This window comes from Balearica regulorum, chromosome Z, assembly GCF_011004875.1.
Source record: "Balearica regulorum gibbericeps isolate bBalReg1 chromosome Z, bBalReg1.pri, whole genome shotgun sequence".
Lineage (NCBI taxonomy): Eukaryota > Metazoa > Chordata > Aves > Gruiformes > Gruidae > Balearica > Balearica regulorum.
In genome coordinates, this window is record NC_046220.1 from 81,503,988 (window position 1) to 81,523,443 (window position 19,456).

At 36.0% G+C, this 19,456-nt stretch overlaps 1 protein-coding gene across 1 annotated transcript in view; it reads right to left on the reverse strand.

Moving 5' to 3' along the window:
* Positions 1 to 19,456, reverse strand: part of RIT2 (Ras like without CAAX 2) — a 190,626-nt gene that overhangs the window by 109,429 nt on the left and 61,741 nt on the right. Inside the window, exon 3 of the mRNA XM_075739996.1 lies at positions 2,142 to 2,215. Coding sequence (XP_075596111.1) covers positions 2,142 to 2,215 — 74 coding nt within the window. The remainder of the gene's footprint in view (positions 1 to 2,141; positions 2,216 to 19,456) is intronic.

Genomic DNA, 19,456 nt, shown 5'->3' on the forward strand with positions numbered 1-19,456 from the left:
CAGAAAATTAAATACCATTAAAAAAATTTGCTCTAATTACAAAAAAAAAGCTTTGATTTTGAGGGGCCTTAGGAAGAGAAGGAAACTCTCAATATCTGATTCTATCTTTTTTTTTTTTTTTAATCAAAACAACAAACTTTTATGTTTCCAGTAACAAAAACAAATGGAAAAAATCAAAGTAGAAGAAATTAATCCTCTTGGGGTTTATAATATATTACTCCCCAGCTCAAAATAAAAGCACACTATCCATTCTTGGTTCATCCATCATCCATTCTTTGCTTTGATTTTAAGTTGTTTTATTTCCTTTGTATAAATAATATTTGCATTACTGATGCAAATTTAGGATCAGATAGGTCATCTTCTCTGCCCCAGTCTCTAAGTGGGAGCACACTGCAAGGAGCTCTGTAGCTACTCTACCTTCTTTTATGGTTTGCAGAGTTTAACTCCTGCACACTCTCAGTCTCCACAGCAAATTAGGAACACACTTATGAAGATGAAGAAATCCTGTATAATATTTTGCTCCTCTTTCCGTCAGCAAAAAGCTGGACACCTAAACTGTGATTTATGATTTCTCTTCAGCTCTGGGTAAGAAAGTGTTTTACTTTTTAGCATTTTAACTTTACAAAATAGGACTAAAGTGAATTTAGGAGAGAATGAAGTAGATGTAGACAATGAGCAACAACAATAAAGGATAAGACAAGTGGTCAATAACACTAATACCTCACAAGACTAAACACCTGGAGACATAATTCCCCTAGTGACTGCGTACTAATGACAACATAAGGCTGAAGTTGCTAGGCTCAGACTTCCTGAGTGAGCAAGGAAGATGCTGCTTCCTCTTCTCAAACAGAAGCACAGATATTTTCAGAAATATTGAGTAGCAACCGTGATGTTCCTTCTTTCCCCTAGCCAAATCATTGCTGAAGCCATGCTAGGACTATTATGCATAAGGAACTTCTTGGGCTTCTTATAATAACAAATTCTAGGTCAATTAAATTCACAGCTTTGGAGACATGACTTGAAATTTAGTTTAAATTTTCTGGAGAGTCAAACACTTTCACAGGAGACTCAGCAGCAAGTCACTGGTTAACTGCTGAGACTGTATAATTTTGGGTCAAGGAAGAAGAATAATTCAGGGCATCTTTTGATTCCTGAAACTGGGTTGTGTTCACTTTGAAATTGGCCTATATTTCATTCACATGTAAAACTCATGCCACAATCCCCCTGAACTACATTCAACTTCTATGACTTGATGCTATTCTAATTCTTGGCAGCAGACTGCATTCCCATTCCTGCAGTGCCCAGTTAACGTGCATTCAGACATTTGGAAAGCCGAGATCAAGGTTTCCAGGTTTATACTTCCTAAATCTTCTTTTATTTGTTTGTTTTAAGGATCTACCATCCTTGTTGACTGACTCATTCCTGTACAAGATGCACACACACTGGAAAATCATGAAGGTATAAAAGCCTTCAAATAGAACCTGACACATATACTTCAGGAAAAGATCAAGCACCTGCACATTTTGATTAAACAATAAAAACATTTTGAGATGCAAATGGGATGAACTGAGTCAGGTAGAAGAAATTCTTTAATTTAAGCCCTTTTTTTGCCTTACCGTATATGAAAGTTAATTCCTTGACTGACGCTCACACATGCATATACACATTATAAATACACTGTGTGTTACTTTTGGCATTAAAATATTTTCCTTATGGGTGAGCATTTGATCTTTAAATGTAATGTGAGGAGGAAAAGAATGGTAAGAAAATACTTGATCTACAGGTAGAATGGAAGATTCCTGTAATATATAGAAAATCAGGAATGATAAAAAAGTCAAACAGCATTTATTCATTCCATGACTGTAATAAATGTTTCTGCATACAAGAGAAAAAAGAAGCAAACAGCTTTTTATCTTCTACTTGACTAAATTTGTTTGTCTTTTCTGTTCAGATTTTGAAGTTGTAGTATACCAGTGAAGCACTCTTTTAATCTTCTTTGTTAATTCCTCAATGCTATTCTGTCACAGCTCCCTTTATGTTTGAGTAGGGAACCTTGTTTGTAGCTCTGTGACCCATATATCTGAGGTTAAAATCTCTAGTTTCATCTCTGATTGAATGGTTTACATTGGGAAACTACTCACCTGTCCAGCAGTGTCTAGAATGTCCAAATAGGCTGGTTCGTCATCAATTCGGACTTGAGTTTTATAGGCATCCTCTGAAAAACACAGTGCAGTATGACTAAGCATGGGAGTGGCTCAGAGAATGGAAAATGAAATAGCTTTGTGAGTTTGGATTAGGCTTTTCAGAAGCTCTCCAGTCTGACCTAACTTTGCTTTCTTCCGAGTTAAAAGACACTTTTTTTTTCAATCCTATCATCACCGCAAAGTATTAGTAGCAGGGAGTCATCTAGTCTTTTCTATTACACTACTGTAAAATATTAAAGTACATTTGCCTCTCTTTAAAGCGATAGCACAGACTACAGATGGTGTTTAAGTCACAGAGTTTCAGAGTTGTGCTGGTGCTATGCAGCAGAGTGGTTTTTACTTACCACAGTCACACTTTCACTGAGTTTTTCCAGCAAATAGTTTCAAGCTAAAGGTTGTCTAAACTACTGGGAAAGTCTCTCTGTGGCTGAAGGGGGCTTCTGGCTCAGGTATGTCAGACTAATTAATTAGTTCTCTTAGCTCATGATTTTGTCAACCTAAATTTGGAAGGAGAAAAACAAAAAAAAAAAGGTGAACTACTATTTGCATAAGTTGTTTTCCTCATATTTCAGTTTAATTCCCCTCTCAACATTTGTACTTTCTTCCTAAGGTTAAACAGAGCTCAGATACCAGGCCATGCTTATACTTGAAATAGTCTTGGAAATTATCCATGTTGTTTAATTAAACTATAATGCATAGCAGTCTAAGTCATTTTGGTGACTGATGTTATGCTTTGGCTGTGCATTGAGGCATGAAGACAAGACAAGTGCATTTAATGCATCTGAGAAGTGTCATTAATCATCATAAGCATATGGATGGCCCTGTCCAAAGACTCAATCCTGCAAACCCTGGCTGCCAGAGACCCTCAGGACTCAGCTCTCCAAAACTATTGAGATAATATTGGGATTATAGTATGGGATTATATTGCAGGTAGCTGGAATTCTCAGGACATTCCAATTTGGGCACTATTATATATTTTGCATTATATAATACTTTATAAAAGCATGTAAAAACCTGCTTTCTACCTACACAAAAGAAAAACTAAAGCATTCAGATATGAAGGATTCTGGATGGCTTTAACTCAGCCCACTCATGTGCAGTCAGTGGCAAACTATCTTTAATGACATAATCACATAGAGTAATTTTGATGACTCTCCTACTTCTTTTAGGCTTCAGTTCAGCAAAGTACTTAGGTATATGCGTTGCTTTAAACGAATACCTGATCCCATTGATGTTAGAATGAACCAGAGGCTTAATTAATTCTATGATACACTGCCTTACTGAGAAAGTTAGAGCACTCCAACCAGCATATGCTTCAGTCAATAGATATCTTTCTAGGGATTGCTGAATAAGAAACTCCATGCCAAAGAGGGACCATATAGTGTGAATTAGGCTACTTACAGTTTAAGTAGTCTATTATGGCATGACAATAATATGTACAGTAGATTTTTTTTATCATTTTTTATCTTTTTTCTTAAAATGAAAACCAAATATGAGAAAAAGCAAAATCCAATATGGTATTTTCTTCATATGAATTCTATTAATACTATAAAGTATTATTAATATATTTCCATTCAAGTGGGTACCCATTGGCATTACATTCACGCGTGCATAATTAACATACGACTTACATAAATTTAGCTTGCACTCTTGGCTCCACAGCTGGATACTCTAAAGCCAATATGCTTATCCTATTTCTATCTTCACTTAGACCAATGTGAGTTTTAAAGCAGTAGTTTTAAAACAGTTGATGCAGAGAGACATTTGAATACTGAAATTCAATTTGGATAAAAACGAAGCTGGAACCTAGATAAATCTTGTCTTATTTGCTAAGGAAATGAATTAGGAGTTCAGAGTTAGTTATAACTAAAAGTCCCACTGGCTGCTGCATATAAGTCATAGCTTTCAGTAAGTAAATTTAAGATATCTATGCTTAATACCCTGCTGATCTACTCCAAGTGTACCCTGATATCATGCCACTGCATTCAATAAAGTTTCAACTGTTAAAAGCTGGAGCAAAACTATGTTTATAACCTTTTTACTCTGCAAAGATAACACTGAATATACAAACCCATTGTATTTTATTTATTTTGTTTTGTCAAACTACTGACCTTAATACACTCCATAAAGATGTGCCAGAATCACTGTCCTGTTTTCATTCTTAATATATGCTAACATCTTCTGTTGGTGGTAGTGAAACATATTCTGCTGAGAATTGACCAAGCACATGAATCTAAATGGTTTTCTAGGCAATTGTATTTGGAGGATGCTCTTTACTTGTGGGTTTGCCTTTGGCCCAAGAAATGTAGAGATTAAATGGGACGGAGACATGACTTTCCTTTGTAATATGGAACTATGTGCAAAAAGAAGGATAGTACAGATAATTTAGAAAAGTTTAAAAATATCCTCAATTGAGGTGTGATAAGCAGGGGTATTCTCAATCTGTATTTGAATTGGAAATAGATGGGACATAGCAACAATTTATGACCTGTCAGCTTCTTTACGATGAAGCACAACCAGTCTTTTGAGAGGCATTATCTTTACATTTACCTTGTATATTTACTGATCTCCTGGGCTACTAGGACCATGAATTTTGTGGCGTAGGAGATAGATAGAAAAAAGATTCATAAATTGAAAACTATGTTTCCCATCTCATGTTGTATGGACCAAGAAGACAAGCTAAGAGTGGAAAATCTGTACCATTTAGTTCTGGTCTACAATTAATACTTGTAAACTGGGATTTCATCTCAGGAATTAATGGAAATAGAGCTGAGTGAGAGATTACATAGACAAACATCTTTATTTTGTTCAGATGGACTACAGGTCAGAGGCATTAACCTGGAAAGAAACAACCTCCTAGAGATCAAGAGTTGGATATGTCTGTATGTCGGACTCAGTTAACATATTTTTGTTTTATCAGTAGCTATAATGCTAAGCAGAAACCCTGGAGTTTTCGCATGTTTCCGAAAGGATTTCATAATGGAATACTACGTCTAGTCTTTTTAGTCCAGGCAACATTATGGTCACATTAAGGAAGCAGAAACCCTTGAGGGCAACATTCTGTTTACTTGTGGAAAGAGAAGAAAAGAAGAGAAGATATTCCACTGAAATAACATCTGAATGTATATAAAACAAAGCAGAAAAGTCATCATCAGGACCACTAGCAAACTCACTGTCTAATCTCCTCACTTTAAAAATTATTCAAAATATTACAAATGCTGTCTGGTATATTTACACTATTTACAGTATTTGAGTGGGTTACTTTTTCTTTCACCTAATTAATTTATAATATTAATATCATGTTCCTTTTAAAGTTAATTGGTAGCTCCTAAGTCATGTGTATCTGGATATTACATGCTACAGCTCTAAGGACTGATATATATTAAAAGGCCAAACTCTGGCTGCCATTTCAGTAAAGCATTAAGATAAGGTACCAAAAAGAGACAAAAATAATAATGAGACATTAGACAATAGCTATATTTCTTGTACTAAGTTTAGTTTTAGTCTCTTTCTCTGAGGCTAACTGTAAGGTTCCAGTTTTTTGTCTAGGTAAAACACGGCAGAAAGTTAGAGTATTATAAGAAACAATTGTGGATGGAGTTTATTGATTTTGATGTGAGATATAATGATGATTCAAACACAGACTGCAAGAATTAGCATTTTGTAGGTACCAAAGAGAAAAATTATATAAAAACTCCTGCATGATTACAATCTGTATACTATGTGAATATATGAATATATAGTTAAAATAACTGGTAAAGATATATTTTTTTTTTTTCATATAGAATATGGGCTCCTTTAAGAATTTTATTTTCTACAAACATTAAAACTAAAAATGAAAAATTGATACAAATTTCAGCTTAAAAATTATACTGCTTGGTTTGAATTATTACAGACAGTCTACTATTTTGCAGGGTGGGAAAAAAACAAGTAGAACTCCAACTATTTTCTGAATGGCACCTTCTTCTTTGTTATTATTTCATTCCTCTTTTACTTAATATGTCATTTAAATGAAGAAAAAATGTTTTTTTGAAGGGTATTTTTAAATATTTTTTCTTAATTGTTTGATTGTCCTTTGCATTGCTATGAAAGAAAAGAAAAAAAAATCTTCCTTAAGCCTTTTGGTACCTGCTTTTTATTGTAAAATGAATACGTCCTCTTTTTTCAGCTTTCCTTTTTTATAGGACATCATTTGGGAGACAGAAGTACAATAATTAATGCAAGGTTGTGTTGTGATCAGTTATCTTAGCACTGGAGAAGCTAGATTCATAAAAAATATATCAAAGCTCTTTTTTCAGCTATGAGCAGGTAACTGCTTCATGACAAATAGATTTGGATGGTGTATGATTTAAAGGGGAGTTGGAATGGGCTTTTCATCTGCATTACAAACACGTTCCAGTCTCTGAAATATAGGTCAGATGCTTCTTCCCTCCATTTGTTAATTCTGCTTATATTCCTTCTAAATAAATAGTCTCTCTTCTTCTCTGTCTTACACACTACCGACTGCAGTTAAAGCCAATCAGATTCTCACATCTATAGATAAGTTAAAAGATATTTTAGTTGGCTAAGGAGGTGCCAAACCAGAAGGAAGTCCAAGCTCAGTCACCTACACCTGGAATTCTTCCTCCTCTTGTTCTCCCTGTGCATCAAAAAGTCAGCAGGAGAAACAGGTTTTTTGTGCTTAGATTGTCTACTACACGTGTATTTTAATCCAGAGATGCTCCTGAATGTGGGATGATCATGAGTCTTCGACTGGATGAGAGCTGTTTCTATTTACAACAAGGAATTTTTAAACAAAAAGAGGGTGGATGAACAGGGACTTACACACTGTGCCAACTACTACATGTGAACTCCTTCTATTTGAGATAAAAATATACATGTCATAGGAATTGCCTATCAAAATGCATTGGTCTTACAATTTCCTTTAGCATATAATTATTTTCCTGGAGTATGACTCTTTTATAATTTGGGTGAGCATTGCTATCAACATTTTACAGACAAGGACGCCGAGTCACAGAGGTTGCCTTCCTATGAGGTATGCACACGTGATAAGCAACAAGTGGCTTAGCACAGTAGAACTGACAGATTTGATTGCCTTGTATTCTGTAAATACTCACGTAGATAACAGTATCGTTTAAAATAAGGCAAGTAGGAAAATTAGCACTAGACTAGCAGCTAGGATACTTAAATATCCCATTTCCAGTTCTGCCTAGTGTTACATAATTCTACATTATACCAGCAATTAAGAATACTTCAGATTATTCTTTCCAGTGCTGCTGCTTTTTATTTCTTAGCATTGAACTGCATTTGCCATTACACTGTTGCTTGTTTAGCTTTGTCAGGTCTTTGTCATATCTTTCAGGTTTTGCTCACTTTATGTTAACAGCACAAGCTGCCATCTCCCGCCTGTACAAGCGATGGTAACAGAGAGCATCATTCCAGGCAGAAGAATCTTGGTGATGGGTTGCAGAACAGAGGAAAAAAAAAAGACCACTGCCTTTCCAAACCCACAGAGAGTAACTCTTTCTTCAGTAACCACACACTTTGAACACCTCTGCTGTTTCTATGAAATACAAGCAGGTAAGTAATGCAGCATTTACTGCAGATAGTAACTCTCTGCTAGCTTTATTCTTATAAAAAGACTATAGAGTAGGCCTTGAGAAAATTAAAATAATCTGAGAAAAAACAAAGCATTAGTCATGTTAAGTGCTTATTGTAAAAGGAATTCATGCATTTATTCATTATACATTCAGTTGCATGATGAGAAACACAGCACTTTCTATCTTTCAGATTTCATTTTAGCATTCAAATTACCATAAACATATTTTCAGATAAGATATTAAAACAAGGTCTTGGCTATATATGTCTTCAGAAAAGATTCTGTAATGTAGTTTTCAAATGGCCTTGCTAAATTCAAATGCATATTACTGTTGTACATTCCAACTCTCCTTATTAATTTCAATGGAAGATGCAATTCTCCATTTCCTTTATTTAGCCTTTGTTCAGCATTATGACATGTTCTTAACTAACTGCCATGTTCTGGTTTAGAGGTTCCTGCATTTCCAGTGGAACATAAAAACAAATCTTTGAGTGTTCATAAGAAAATTCATCATTTCAAAGAGTAAAGATGCAAAGAGAAATACAAGAAGATACTTTTATTCTGTAAGCCTGAAAACAAGAGCAGAACACCTCATAACTTTTAGTTGATTTTGTCCTCCTGAAATAAAGAGTTCTAATATCTTCAGTGAAAAGAGGAAGCATAACTAGACTGTGCCCATATGCTCAAATAAACCTCTGCACTTAATCCTGCTACCATCAATGCCAAGTAGTGCCTAAATATCTGGAGAGGGACAGGGCCTAAATTACCTCTTGAACATCCAGAATCATTGCAGCATAATAAAGATTTGTGTTTAGTCCCAGTAAGTCCCACGCAGTTTGACTATTTGTTAGTAGCAGTTTTTAACTGAGCCATCTTCGTTGTCATACTCTCATCTCACTCCTTTCCTAACACAGGCTCTGACTGCTGTTGACCACACTCTGTCTGCATCCGGTTACAATAATAAAACTAGAAGCTTCCTCAGCCTAATAGGCATTCTGTCTGGTTCTCACCTCGCTACGGTGCTTCTCTTGTAATGTCATTATGTACCTCTCTTAAGACAGCTGCTCTCAAATTAAGTTTCTTCCTCTTTTTGGGCTGCCTAAGTTTTTGATCTGTGCTCTGCAGGGCAAGCACACGGCTGCTGAAGGAGCCTGATTGATTTTCAGCATCGAGTACTTACACAGCAGCTTTCTTGGTGACCTGAAATGTACTCAGTGCCTTCCAAATGGGAAATTGGTTATACACTTTCTATTTTTTTTTTTTTTCCCCACTTGTACCTATAGATATGTACAAGTATCTCTTCTTCAATGTCAGCTTGCAGTTTCATTCTTGTGGTACCCTTACATTCTCTACTGAAAAGCAGGGGGGAAAAAAGCAATTTAATCTCACTTAGTCTGTGGTAAGCACAAAAAGAAGCATTATCTGTGCTCTAAAAGGTTTTGTATGAACAGAAATCTGAGTGAATTGAACTTTGCATCAGTTAAATCTGGTTTGTCTTCTCCCTTTGGGTCCTCATTATCATGATGTTTACTAAAAAAACAGCTGGAAAAGGAGACAGTGGCCTGGGTGCTTTCAAGAAGAACCAAAATTAAAAGTGATTTTGTTGCACAAGGTGTTGCATGGGAGAGGTTTTCATCTACATATACTCATCAAGGAGACGACAAAGCACGATGTACAACAGAAAATTTAAGGTAAGATACTCACTTTCAGGCAGAGACGGTCAAAAATGTGGCCAGCAAAGCAAACTCATTGCTATATTGTCTGGTCATACAGCACCTTGCATATGGTCAGATGTCTGTCATCAGGACTCAAAGTTTATACATGGTACAAATAAGTTAGAACAGTGTATGTAAACTTAACAACTTCAGTCTGCATTCATGGTAGCAAATGCTCCTCAGAAATCAGTCAAAGCCATCCATTGTTTTTAACAATTCTGACTACAAGAAACACCTTCTCCACTACTACTTCCCCTCCATACAGTGAACGTTTTCACACTGTTGACTTGGATGCATCGTAGTTCTTTCACTTCAGTTCTGACTCAATATTCTGATATAAGAAGTCAACAGATGCTCCTACACCAAGTATTGATATTTATCCACTCCCAAGAGGTGCTTCATTATAGGGAGATGAGACATATACACGTATTTATGTGGTTTTACATGTTTGTGCATTGGTATGTATGTACCTACATGTACACAGAGACACATGTAAGACTGAGAATATCTGAATGTGCAAGAAGAGAGTATCATAAATTAATCCCTATGTGAAATACCTGCAATGTGTAAACATACTTCCCTAGTCCTGAAAAAATTCAGGGCCAAGAGCAGACTGAAAATTGAACACAAAAAAATCCAATGGTCTTCTGCTATAGGAACATAGATTACATTTCTATTACTACACTATATATTAATTTTTTACTATTTGCAACATTTTATTTTCTGGTTGCAGATATGCATTTCACTCCCTTAAAATGTAATTATTAATAGCAAAATGCATGTTCACAAGAGCCCATGAAAAAAAGAATCATTAAGAGTTCTGATCAAATTCTAACTACAATTCATATCACCAAGATGAAGTCTAGAAAAGAGTGTACCCCTCTCCCTTCTTTCCCATAGACATATGGATGGAGAAGCTGATTACATTCTTACATTATAACATATTTTGAAATGTAGAATTCCCCTTGATGTACAATAGTGACATCCTATTAATGATGAGCTCCTGCAGAGCAGCTAGGATACAGCAGACATTTGGATAAAAGACTGACAAAGTCTATCTGAATACTGCCCAGTGCAGTAGCTCTCATTCATGATGCAAATGCTGTTATCAGCAAAGCCACCACTTATGATTTTAACCTGCAAGCATGCACAGATGTGACTAAATTTACAATTATAAAGGATATGACTTGCTGCCCAGTAAACTCAGCTCTTCCTCAGAGTACTACAGTCCTTCAAACAAGATAAATTTTGCTTATGAAGTTTCCCACCCATGTGAATAAGACTATTTGAATGACAAATATTTTTCTCAGAACCAGCTCTTCAAGAGAAAATATGATTTTGTACAAATGTTACCATTTTTGCAAATCAAGACTAACGATAACTCAGGCAAACCTTTGCTGTAGCACTTGCTTTTCTGTTAGAAACCACTTGCAATAATGCTACTAATATTTAATAAAGGCATATCATTACTTTCTCTGCTTCCAGAAAAATGTCATTTACTTCAAAGACGTACATGAACAAAGTGAACAAAGTACTCCTGTTTAATCAAAACATGATAATTAACAGGAGTCCAAGTACCCTTATCTTGGGGAACAAGAATAGCAGGTAGCAATTTCACTACTCTTTCAAGTCCGTGATTGTGCTACTGAGTGGGAGGATCTGACAGCTATGAATTCACTTCTTGTCTTTTCAGGGGGAGTAATTAACAAGTTGACTACATCTGCGTGGCTATTAGCATGGATGGTGCCTTGGATTAGGTGTAGATGGCTGCCGGCTTCCATGAAAGAAAGGTTAATGGAGACATTTGTCCTGTGATGAAGAATTTTGAATTGGGTGTGATAAATCATCCACCTCCAGGAAACCATGGCATGAGTATCTCTTCCAATTTAGAAAAACATTTAAGGAATATTTTTATAAATCACAATATATAAGGAATAAGTAAGCAAGTTTTCCAGTGATAACCCTATTTACTGATTGCAAGTCTGACTTCAGCTCCTTCTGAGTTCATGATCCTAATCATAATTTATCATCACTGTATGTGGGTTGTGATACCTGTAACAGAACAGAATGACTTAGGTGTTCACTCCAACTTTAGTCACCTAATTCCCAGTTCTTTTGAATTTCCTTTGTTGCTACACAACATGACATTCCACCCTACTTCAGCCCTAAGAACCTTGTCTTTCTTTATAGTATTTCACATCTGAGATCATTATTCATATGACTAACTCAAGATGCAGATGTTAGGGTGAGATGAACCATGCTCTAGAACTTCAGTGCATTTATGTTATGAATTAGAAACCGCAACCTGCATGTGACTTCACAGTGGTTTATAGTTCTGGATAAACATATAAACTTTCCTGCCTTAATGTCACCAGCCAGATGGATACTTGGCTCGCACTTAAACCCAGTCTGGATCTATAGACTAGGAGCTGAACGCCTCAGTTAGAGTGGCTAAATTCCATGCAAGTGTGTATATGAGATGCTACCAAAACCCCTACAGTAGCTAAGAACCTAAGAAGCAGCTGTTGTCCCAATTTTCTGTGATAGGTCAGTGTTTGGAGTATCACTACAGGCCTGAAGGGACCCTGAAGAGCTCAGCTCTGAGAATAAGCTCTTCTGTGATAAGGAGCAGCACTCTTCAACTCCTTTTTGCCACTTCAGTTTGTTAGATGGATCAGTAAGAGATTTGGTGTATCACAGCATGGGGAGGTGAGGATTGTTGGATTGAGTCAAATCAAATACATCAGTTGCTGAGATAGAGATCTTCTGCTTGTATGAAGTTGATAAGAAAAAAAAAAAGCCAAATTTATGTAGAATAGACAAAAATATTTTAATAATGGTTTCCATTCTTGGCTGACTCTTTCTACATTCTGATATGATAGATAGCATTATGAAAGAATTCTAAAACAATTGTTTATTATAATTTTTACTAATATTACTATTAGTAAAAAAATATATACCTCAGAAATGTTTTGATATTGTGACAGTTATGAGAAAATGCTTTTTTTTCTCCTTCCTAAATTTTAATCTGGCTGATCAGTGCTTAAGAATAGCAACCGCAAGTTCACACTTCTATGCAATTTTTGGTTATTTTTCTTCTATGTTTAGCAGATATACAATTAAACTCAGAGGTTTCTAGGAGGAATAGAAAGGTTATATACCGTGCTTTGATCTTCCATTGACACTTTGTTCAGTGGAGAAGAGAAGATGGCCAAGGCAGGAATATATCTTACTTCTAACTCAGAGACATAATGGAAGATAGAAAATCATAAGTATGAACCATGAACACTTAAGCAGTATTGATGATTTTGGCACTTTTTTGCATGTAAACATGCAGCATATGTCTCTCATGGCAACACACAAGAGAAACACGTTTCTCTCCTGTTCCAACATGGTAGGCAGATGTTTGAGAAATAGAATTGTTCATCTGTTTGCTTGCTTTCTGAAACAAAGGAGAAAGGGAAGTCAGATCACTGGCCAGAATATCAATTAGGGTCATTCAGATTAGGTAAATGCTCCAAATGAGAATATGAAAAGTAGAGCCATGGAAGATCAACAGTCCATCGAATCCATTTTCATCTTCTGGAGAGTAACCAATAGCCCAGGGAATCCCACAATGATTTTTGCTTGGCTTCTCATCTTCCTGTTATTTGCACCTCAAGAGCTCTTCTGAGCTGAAGGCAGAATCTTTGTTTTTAACAGCCCTTGACGGATTTTTATTTCCTTTAATATTTTACCTAAATGTTTTTTTAATCCATCTACATTTTTTGGCATAGGTAATTATCTCTCTTGTCTTTGAGAACAGAGATCAGCTTAGGAAGGAATTTTGGTTCATGGGCTGATGTCTGAGGGTGACTCTGCACAAGATGTTTGACTCGATTTTCACATCTTGCCTGTGCCAGAAATAAAAGGAACTCTTTTCTCCTCTTTCTTCTACTCTTATACTTTCATTTCACCATAGGTTTTGAGCTTGTTGGATTGCTTTTGCTAAAGTGGTTAAACTCACTAACCTGGTGCACAGCTATTCTGTGTGACTTAGTTTTCTCCTGCACTACTCTTGAATCGGCCTGCAATGAATGCCAGCAAGCAAATAAGGCTGGGAGAAGGGCAGAGATGAAGAGTGGCACTTCCTCCTTTTCCACAAATGAGTTGTTAGATTTGTCTCATCCCATCTCACAAAACAATCTGTTGCAGAGCCTGCAAAATCTGTTCCTAGCAGGTGATAGCTCATGCATCATTCCTTGTTCATGATTTAAGGTAAAGAAATTACATAGCTCTACACTGTGCCTCCTCTATACACTATTTCCTTCCCTGGGACCTCACCGTGTGCTGCAGAGACTGTCTGGTACCACTGTGGCTGAAGTGAATCTGCTAGCATAGCTGCTGTGTTACATTCTCTAAGAGCATGAACAGTGGACACAGACAGACAGCTGCATTTCCAAGACTAAACTGCAAGCCTGAATGCTCATCAAGGTGTTTTGATTAACCTCCAACCTTTGGGAAGGTGCTAAATGACACCTGTAGGAACAGCTCTTAGGCCACCTACTCCCTAGAAAGACATGGACTGCATCTGTCTGCCTGCTATTGTTTATAACAGATATTAGCAAAGGAAAACTAGATTAAGCACTAATTCCCCGAGTCTCTGAAAATGCTGATAGTGATCTGTCACCTGGTGTGAATAGCCCTCAAATAATTGCATGCATTGCATTTGTAAGAAAATAGGAAAGTGACAAAGCAGTAGCAGACATTAAGTTTGTGTCCAGGATTTTAGATGTGAAACATCTTGCATATGGACAGGGAAATGTAATTGGTTGCTTTGGTTATTTCTTACATGAAGTCTGGAAACCATTTAGGACTGAATAAATGGCTTATCAAATCAAAGTCCCAAGAAAGAAAATTTAACAGCAGAGCTAGAGATCACGTATCTGAGTAACACAGCATATTTTGAATGGGGCCAGACTGTTTCATTAATGAGGAAAATACTGAAATTCTCAGCAGCGGAAGGGGTAAAGAATCAAAGCTCATCTCGAACTGAGAATGCATCTAAGTTAGAGGATATAGCTCAGACGACTGAAATGTTGAGAGAAGATCAACTATCAATAATCTGCTCTTTAGAGGGAAACTACCACCTGTACAAATAATGCCAGGTAGGTATCTAAACCCCCTTGCACTTAATGGAAGTATAGATTCTATTCAGATGTCCACACATGAATCTGCAATTTGATGTGCTCTCAGGAATCTTGTCTGATTTTCCTTTACCGGACTAGGAGGGCTCTGGTGCTCCACAGGTCTTGTATCACATCCTCAGAGGTGATGATGACACAAGACCTGTGGGAGATCCATAGCCTTCTGGATCAGGAACTTGAACCCAAGCAAGATACTGTAGGACATCTCAAATGGCTCTTGAAGTCTGTGATAATGGGAATGCGCAAAGACCTAAATCGCTACTCCTAAATCTCCCTGAATCCCACAAAACCAGAACCTAGGTACACAGTACATGTGTAGACATTTTAATTTAGGTGTCTGAATGTGAGGCTTAGTCCTAACATAGCAGGCATTATCTCTGTTTGCTCTTCTTTGTGTACGTAAGTCAAAATGCTTAATACCAAAAGTACTAACCTCTTAATGTGACGCATGATGCAGATAATACCGACAGATAGAAAAAGGAAAACTAATAATAAAACACAGGTTTAAGATTATGGTTCAAATACATGCACCAGTATTCTTCTATATTATCCATTTCTCATTTTAAATGATGATGAATATGGAACACAAACATAGGCAATTTAGCTATGTCTACACAATAAGTCTGAATACCCTTGGAGACAGTCTTTTGAGACGAATCATACTGATTCCAGATCATTTTATATGAGTTGTTTATCCAGTCTCAGATAAGGCTAATAAATGTATAGAGAATGATGAATGAAAGGCAGTGGTGACTATTTAGCTATCAATCATATTAATTTTTTGAAAAATGATGATTTTAGAGTCAAAACCAGATGTGGCTTGTTCAGTTCAATCCAAATATATTACCTTGTATGGAAAAATTAGAACTAGAATGAAATCAGGGATGGAGATAACATCTCTTAGATAATAGTAGAAATGATCTAGGAACCTTTTATACTCTAAAAATGAATTTGAATAGTACTTTTGTAGCAAGATGTCCCTCTCCTCATCTAGTAGATGTGTCCCATCTTTGTCTTTCACGCTGTCATTACTAATTTCATTTTTGTACCTTGAAAACCTATATAATATTCTTTACCACACAGACATTTTTGGTACATATTATATAACCTTAAAATCTTTTTCAGTCACATTTTATCTTTTTTCTCAAATTCACCCACACATTTCCACCACTTTATTAAAGATGAGTTTAAATGTGTTTTACTTGATGCATTGGTGAATGCATTTCTTCATTACGAAACCTCATGGAAATTTATGTATTTAATGTGAAAGTGCCTCCCATCCCACACCCATTTCAATTAAACTGTGACATTGACACAGCCTTAATGCCATCAACTGCTCATTTGACACAAACTCATGCAGTGATATCTCACCAAAACAGGAAGCTGCTTTCGCATCTCGTTTGCATTATGTATTCATTTTAAGATTAGTCACATGGCTAATGAGCATCTTGGAGGCTGTCCAGTTTGCTACACTATGTCATGCTTCCTTTCCTGCCACTCTGCTTCCATTAACTCTCTGTGATATTGCCAAAGACTGTACAGAGTGTAAATTGCTCTTATCCTTTTGTTCCAGAAAATGATCACATCCACTGCCACTTGGAAATTGTTCCCATTGTTGACTACAATTAAATATTAAATGCACACTGAAATAATTTCATTTGCATGAAGCGCTAACCCCTTAAATTTTGCCCACATACGGTCTAATACTAAAAGAATTTCCTCCTTCCCCTCCCCATTTACTTATAAAAATTATATGTTTGTCTCACAATTCTGAACTGCAATGTTTATAGCAAGCTTAAAATACAGTCATTCTCGCTTTATCTTGAAGTGGCATTAAACTCAAAGTGACACCATTAAAATTAGCACTTTGAGTAGCATTTAACCTTTTAATCAATGTTTGCTCTATATTTTGAACAAATACTGACACATCTATTTGTGTATTTACGTGTATGCACATTTAGTTATATCTTTATATAATGTCTGTAGTCTGAGTGTCTCAAGATTTTATTAGCTTTTCTAAACTAAGATAATCAGCTAAAATAAAAGGCAGTTTCATACATTAGAAGGGACCATTTATTGAAATAATTTATTTTGACATCATATGTCTGATCCATGCTGTACAGAGGACTTCTCTGAGTAAATTCTTACTGGGGAAAAAAAAGTACCACTTAAAACAACAAATCAATAAACAAATAAACAAAAACCCCCAAATAACACAAAAGCAGCCTCTTCCCTCAAATAAACTCATACTAGTCTTTGAAAAAGTCTTGGACTTTAAAAAGTGTTGGACTAACCATCACAACATCCAGTAAAGTCTTCAAAAGTGTAGCTACTCCTATAAATTATAAACACAGAAAGAAAAACGTGAATAATTCTACATCTATTTGCATAGTCTTTTAGGATCAAAATTAGCACATTTTAAATATATCTATGTATGACATATGAATCTATAAGCACATGTATCACATAATGTAGCAATTGAAATATGCTTTTAACAAAAAATCTGCATCATCTCACAGTAATGGCAGCTTTCTGTGATCATGATCCCCTGTAATATTTTGAAAATGTCAACAGATAACAGAAAAATGTTGTAAGTAGAAAGCACCATTATATTAGAATTGCATATTTCTACTGTATTGCTAGAGATATGAGTTACTGTAGAAAAAGAAAACCAATGCATTAGTAACATAAAGTTGAACCACAATGAAAAGGAATGATAGGGAAAAAAACTTGTTCCTAAGGACTGCCTCAAAAAATGGAAAAATAACGCCTCTGGATTTTTAAAGCTACATGATTGTTACTGCACAATGTTTAGGATAAATTCCTAACTCTGTTTTTGGAGACAAGCAGAAGTGAGAAGGGGAAGAACATTCAGCAGCATATTAAAGTGAAAGGATTCCTCTGTGTTCGCTGCTTAGTAATAGTAAGCAATTTTCACCATGGTCTCATGTTGGACTAGACAAAAGAGAAGTGTATTCTCATCTTTAGACTCCCCTTAAAACTCACTGTCTTATCAGTTTACAGATGAATTATAAAATAAAAAAGGAGAAAAAAATTCTTCTAAAAATCTTCAAAAGTCAATTGCCCATGAGTATGCTTCTATGAAGCAAGGAATAGGTCAGGACAAGAAATGTGTTCTTTGTACCAAAAGAATCAAACTTCAGAGCATTTCTTAGAATAGAAAAGATTTAGGCTTTTATGAAATACAATATGAAAACCTTTTGGCAGCCATTTATTTTTAAGTCGAAGCAAAAACTTTGTAGATTCCTTGTTTCAGGTGTTTTAGGTGTTCCTAATTGATCACACCAGATGGTTTCATGGATCCTTTGTATGGACAGAATGTGTTTTGGTTCTGCTTTTCCACTAGAATATCAACCAGATTATATCAGTCCTTTGCTCATGTGCTTTGGGAATGGTTTATTCTCCCCTGCCTTCTTTACCTAAGTGCAAATATATTTCAAAAGAATCTACAGAAATGAAAAACAGCTGAAATTATTATTCCACTCTCATGTCAATGCTTAAAGTGGACAGAGAAAAGTTAAAATGGACAAAGTTATTGTAAAAATTTAGTAGCCCCAAGAGTGTCATTGAAGTCTTTCCCATGAAACTGAAAGTGATAGACTTTTGGATTAAACAGACAATTATGTTATTTACAAAATCACCTCCATTTTACACTCCCCCAACCCCTGTTTCTATTAGGAACAGCTTTTAGAAAAAGCCCCATCAAACGCAAGAAAGCATGGTATCCATTCTGACAGCACTACCTACTTAAGTCATGGCTAACTTTGCACAGTGAAGTATCGTGGTCACTGCTGCCATAATTTCACACCATAGAAAACATAGTGAATGGAGTTGCTAGCGCAAGATAAGTAGGAAAAATATGTAATCATTTATTAGATTTTTAAGTCCATGTAAAACAAAAGAAACAATAGAATTTATCTTAAAGCTCAACTGGAGAATAGCAGACTCAGCAGATTGGTTAATACTGAAAATCCATGGCTTATCATTCAAACACATCATAGAACTTTTGTTGTAACTTCCAGAGAATATCACCCTCTCAGTGACACCTATGGAAACTGTTGTTCCTTTAAATGCCTTCTCCCCACACACACCCCCAAAAAAAACCCAAACCAAAAACCACACAGGTAGGCAGAATATGTTATTTTTAAAGAAGTACACTAAAATCTGAAGTCACTATGCCCAGAGAAGTTCGGAACAGCTCATGAGTTCCATAACCAGGATACATACTGCTGAGGAATGAAAGCAGAGTAAAATGTATGACACAAAAGAAAGGCAATATATTGATTTTCAGAGAGATCAGTAATATCAGACACAACTGAAAAGCTATGTTCAATTTTCTGCTTTGCCACTCTGCCAGAGTGAAGGTACATTTCATATGCAGCTTGGTTTTTTGTTTCCTCATCATCTGCTGCTGAGTTGCTGTGAGAAACAAAACTCCAACTAGACAGATCACTGCTTTGCTCCAACATGATAACTTCCCCATGACACAAAGCATCTGTTTGTGGTTAGCTCCTTGCGGCCTTTGAGGAATAATGTCTCCTCTGGCAACTCCTGGCATCAGCATAGTCTTGGCCCTGAATGTGCTCATTCTGGATCACCTAATATTTTTTTTTAGACTGATGCAAAATAATTAAAATTTGACTACCAGTAGATGTGCAAAAAACCCCATCAAATTAATTCTGTGATTTGAGACAAGGGGCTCAAAAGTAATAAAAACAATCTCAGCAGTAT